Source organism: Gossypium hirsutum, chromosome D08 (assembly GCF_007990345.1).
Source record: "Gossypium hirsutum isolate 1008001.06 chromosome D08, Gossypium_hirsutum_v2.1, whole genome shotgun sequence".
NCBI lineage: Eukaryota > Viridiplantae > Streptophyta > Magnoliopsida > Malvales > Malvaceae > Gossypium > Gossypium hirsutum.
The window spans coordinates 60,761,753-60,767,389 of NC_053444.1; the positions used below are offsets into that span (position 1 = coordinate 60,761,753).

Sequence of the window (5,637 nt, forward strand, 5' to 3'; positions counted from 1 at the left end):
GCTTCCTCCACCGCCCGGGTAGTCGGTGAAAACATATAGCGGCCGATTGGTCTGCAACACGCGCGTGAAAGCTCTCGTGACTCTTACCATTCCATGCTTTCACTTTTGCGTCTTTATTCTATGCTTTTCGCTGGTGAACAAGCATAGAAAAATATTAACAAAAGATATACATCACCAAATACTAACCCAACTATGTACTTCTCTTAATAAATATTAACCTTTTAAGAATCAGGCGTTACAGACCCGCTTCTTACGGTCCATTCTGGTAAGAAAATACGCTTTTATTACCCAACTTGTAACAAAGGCTGCCGGGCCGGCTAACCATTAAATAAATCTTGTAGTAATGCCAGCACTTACATTACACTTATCACTTCACCAATCTTTTTGCGAAATGCTTGGATGTTTGTTAATTCCACCAATCTTAACTAAGGACGAAATTAGAAAATTATTTTAGGGAAGACGGAATTAAGTTGCAAATTTTTATTATAGTAAAAATATAATTTTATCATTTTTAATAATCTATATCTTTATAATTTTAAATGATTAAATTAATTTTTTATTATTTTAAAAGGTCAAGATGAAGTTTTAACATATATTAATTTAAAATTTTATAAATTATAAAAAACTAAAAATTAAAATTTTTATCTTACAAAGACTCTGTCAGACCCTGAGCTTAACTACTTAAGTCTCAAACTAATTATTTAATATTCTCATTTTAGATAATCTTAGTTGGATTGGTGGTGCGATGGAATGTGTGTTTGAATTCAAACGCAATTGTAACAGTAATGTGAGGAAATAAAATAACTATTAAAAGCATTACATTAAAACTTATACAACAGAAGTTTTTAAATATTTTATTTTTATAAAATTATTAAAAATATGTGAAATTATAATTTTAATTAATAAAATAATATGTATCACAATATTTTTATAAATATTTTAATTAAATGATAAATTATTTTTACAGCTAATCAAATTTTTATAACAATGCTAAATATTATGTTTAGGAATAAAAAACACTATATTTGAATCCATTAAAAATATTGATATTAAATAAAAATTCTAATTATATTTATGTTAAAAATAATATTATAGTAATAGAGTTAAAAAGTGGAAGGAGTAAAATGGAGATTACCCCTTCATTTGGACCTGCGTTTACTCCATTGAAGCTCAAAATTCTAGTCGAAAAAACTCCATCATGGTAAAAAGTTTCACTGCACTGAACCTAGCGATCCAAAGAGATTGCAGCGGTGCAATTGAGCTAAAAAGTGACTCTAAACGTATTGCACTAGAGGTAAAAGTGCATCCAAAGAGGAGAAGGTAAAAAAAATGAGATTCAGTTCGCTTATACAAAACAAAGAGTCGGCAATGGGAAAATGGAAAGAAGAAGGGAAGAAAGGATAAGAGGGTGAAGATGAATCTCGAAAAAGAAGTTTTCTGTTTTACACTCAAATTTTTTATAGAAAACTGTTTCTTATTTTATAGCATTGTGTAAGGAATCGTATAATGTGATGAAAAGTTAAAAAGTTAAATGTTAAATGCATGCCGTTGGTCGTTGTTATGATATAGTAGGCTGTCGTACCCTAACACCGTCATCTTTGGGCAAAAGATCGTGGGATCTAGTCCGTGCCCCGTGATAAGAGCATAACACCCTTCAAAATACATGTTTAAATGTGATTGAATTAATCTCTTTCACTATTTAAAAAATAAAAATAGGACAATTAAGAACAAAAACCAATATTGGTTTGGTTCCATCACACGTGTCCCATAATGCCAACGCATGACATTATCTGTCCCTCTTTCATTTCACACTTAGTTTTGCCTAGGCTCTTACGTTTTTCAAAACAATCGCACCTTGGAAGCCCAAAGGCTCAGAACCTGAAAAAGGGAAAAAAAAGCAGGTAGTTTAAGCAAATACATGGGACCAACGCCCATGGTATCCCCTCTCTCACTTTTCCCATAAATAGTACAAGTCTCTCTCCGTCCACTATAAGCTTCCAAATACAGTGGCTGTAATGGATGTTTTCATACCCGAAGAGTATGTTATAATGAGAAGGATGGAGAAGAAAACAGGTGAAATTGGTGGGAAGAGCAGAAACATGGTGGCGGTGGAGGCAAGCAAGAAACTGGGAAAGGAAAACATGGCGCAGCAGCTGCCACCGACATATAGAGTAGAAAGCAAGGAGTTGTTGATCCCTGATGGGATTGCCGAAACAGTAGTGTTCTGTTGCTTATCGGCCTAATTTCATGATCAAAGTTGTTTAGCAATGAGTTTTAACTTATGTGCCTGGTGTCGGAGTAGGTTACATATACATGACATGATTATGTGTAGATTTTAGATTATCAATTTCCTTTTTGAAGGATAGGATAGATTATTATCAATTTTGTCGTTTCTAATTGTTGTTAGTACATTTTCTGCTCCTGCATTCCTCTTTTGAGACTTCGACTGTGCTCTGAATTTGATAGTGAAGCTAAATGTCTATTAAGGGACCTGGGGTTCGTAGTTGGGTTGCTTGAGTTAGGCCCACAAACTTTTGGAAATAAATCCTAAAGAAAAATATATTTGGCCCTAGACACATGTTAGCATGCATTAAGTTTGAAGGTTGATTTAAAATTAAAATTTGAGAGAGCTTGAATGAATATTTTAAGATCAAAAAATGAACTTAGATTCAAAATTTGAGAATTTAAAATATATGTTGGGTTTCGATTCAAACATTCAAAACCTAAATCTAACCTTTTCTTTTTAGTTTGTGTGTTTTTATACAATACTTCAAATTATCTATAATTTTTCTCAATTCTAAAGTAGAAAAATAAAGGTATTTAAATACACGTTCTCGTGCACTAGAATTTTTTTTTAAAATTTATAATAATTATATTATTTAATTTACAATATACAATTTTAAAATTTATAGTAATATATAATATTATAATATAAACATTAAAATTATTAAATTGCTCATGTATAAAATTTTAATAAATTAAAAATATATAAATATATTAAATATATAAAAAATTTTAAATTTATATATCAAATCACATGTTATGATTAAGCATGGCTCGAATGTAATCCAACCATAGAAAAAATCATCCTGAGGCCATCATGTTCCAACCCATTTAGTCAACTATTAAAATTTTAGAATACCCAATCTTTAAAACACATAAAACATGTATTATTAAAAAAGTGAGTATTTGATACATTTAAAAAATTAACACGTGTTTCTTCTTCTTCTTTTAATATGTTACTATAATATTGCTGTGAAATCTAAAAACTCAACTGAAAATATACCAAATATTTTTTTATATAAAAATTACATTAAACATAAAATGCTTAATATTTAATCAAATATATCTTCTAAGGTTAGCCTTCTATTCAGGATAAGGATTATTTTTATGTTTAGCCCCTCCTAATTTTTTAAAAATTTCTTGAAATACCATACATATTTTATAATAAGGAAAATTGTTTTTCTGGTGTCCTTAAGTTGCGATTTATTGGCCACATATTTTAAAAATGTTTTCAGTTGGAACCAAAAAGGTAAATTAATTTTATTTTGATCCCTTTATAATTTGATACAATAAATTTGATAACACTTTCGGTTAAAACCCTGCTAATTATTATTAGCTTAATTTTATCCATTCACCTTTTCAATCAATCAAATAAAGGAAAATCATTACAATAATTAAAATAAATAAAAAATTAAATTAAAAACTAAATATGAGTAAAGTTTGAAATTTAAAAGTCTTCTTTATAACATTTTTTTTTAAATATTTCAGTCCCTGTTCAATTATATTCTTCGCTTTGCCCCGTCCATGGTGACGGTGAATAGGGCGTGCTAGCTACTTCATTTATATCACTATTTTTATATTCAAATATGATCAATAATAATAATAATAACAAAACACTTAAAAAAATCTTAACGATAGAGAAAGAAAAGAAAAAATAATATCACAAATCTAATCAATAGATTCAATACTTGACATTAGACATAAATGCTGGTCAAATTCCCTTGGAGGTCCCTATATTATAGGGACTAAATCAAATTAGTCTATGTATTATTAACTGAGTCAATTTAATCTTTATACAATTCAAAATGATCAAACAAGTCTAAATTGTAATAGAATCAACATTTACTGTATACAAAATATTTGTTTCAATTACAATTCAATTCCAAACAAAATATTTTATTTACAGAACTGTTGAAACTTTAAAATATTAACTCTGCTAAACTATAAATTATATTTTTGAATCAATGAATGTTAATTTTATTGCAATTTAGTACAAAAATTAAATTGATCAATAAATGAACCTTTCAAGTTATTAACCCGTAAATGCAAGTCTGAGTGGTTAATTTTTGACTTTGATTTATACAAGGGAGATGAAGCGATGATAGCTTAGCTGATAAATGTGTTTTTTTGAGTTGTTGTCATGAGTGGATTAGACATTAAATTAATTATAAAATTATAAAAATACTCTCTAATATATAAATTATGTTATATTTTTATGGTGTATTTATTTTTTCCTTTTGTATTTAAACCCAAATTACCATGAAAGATAGACAATTAACTTTATCATTACTGTAACATAAATCTAGTATGCATTAATGATTTAGAATTACTTTGGGGACTTCACTTGTTATTACATATTTGTATAAAGTAGAGAGAAGCCATAACTATGAAGACGTGAAGGTATCCAGTTCCAAAGGAGGAGGAGCTTCCCCAGAATTACCAGATTCAGAAACCAAATTGACAAGAAAATCAAACAGGTCCGTAGCCATAACAGCCGACGCAACATCCTCTTTATTAAGCGTCCTCCTCTTGCCTTGCATGGTAACCATCCACGACCTTTGCGTCAGCTCCTTGATGAACAGTTCGCAGGCCTTAGAGAACACTATGGGAGACTCCCCGGAAATCATCTTAACATCCTCCCCTGACTTTTTCATTATCTTCTTGATCCTTGCCAACGGCAACAAATGAGGCCCTGTTTTCCCCGATATCCCGCCCGACAGTATGCCCGAGTATGTCCCTGCTTGCCTCATATCTATACCTTAATGGTCAACCCAATTTTATGCTTCGTTATATATAGACATGTGAAAGGGAGCAGTGGTGATGTGTGGAGCCGGCTAGCTTATTATTGCTTCGGCCGGCAGCATCCAATGGCTGTTGATAAATGGCTGCCAAGGCAAGCCCTATAAGGCTATTAAAACCAATAAATGATTTCTTTTATAAAAGAAAATTAGGGTTTCGTCTCAGTATCCGAAACCCAACATCATCATGTTGACGTGCTGTATAGAATTCAACTCTTTAATTATTATTTATTAATACTATTTGTATGGTTTTATAGTATTTTAGCACTACTTTTTGGGGTTGAGGGACGTCATATGTTTAACGGTCAAGGATCCGATGTCTTTATCAAGTGTTAGTATGCATTTTTCAACCATCTATAAAGACAAATTGCTACTTTGTGTGTGACAAATACAGATCGATTTATAAATATTAACAAATCTTATTTACTTCTTTTGTTTATTTTGAAGTTGGCTCAAAGCTAAAAGCGTTGCGTTGGAGGTTTTTGGTTTTAATATTCAAATGGTATGGAGTGACTGGGTGAGGTACATCTTGTTAGGGGTGTTCAAACTTTGGTTA

The 5,637-nt window shown here is 30.4% G+C and overlaps 1 protein-coding gene across 1 annotated transcript; it reads right to left on the reverse strand.

Annotated features, from left to right (window-relative positions):
• Positions 1 to 4,515: 4,515 nt before the first annotated feature.
• LOC121219900 (nuclear transcription factor Y subunit C-4) lies at positions 4,516 to 5,423 on the reverse strand. The gene has a single exon (XM_041098641.1). The coding sequence runs from the start codon at positions 5,031 to 5,033 to the stop codon at positions 4,668 to 4,670; it is 366 nt and encodes a 121-aa protein (XP_040954575.1). The 5' UTR covers positions 5,034 to 5,423; the 3' UTR covers positions 4,516 to 4,667.
• Between the last annotated feature and the right edge of the window lie 214 nt (positions 5,424 to 5,637).

Excerpts from the sequence above, each read along its gene's own strand:
- LOC121219900 (XM_041098641.1), bottom strand. The coding sequence starts at position 5,033 with ATGAGGCAAGCAGGGACATACTCGGGCATACTGTCGGGCGGGATATCG.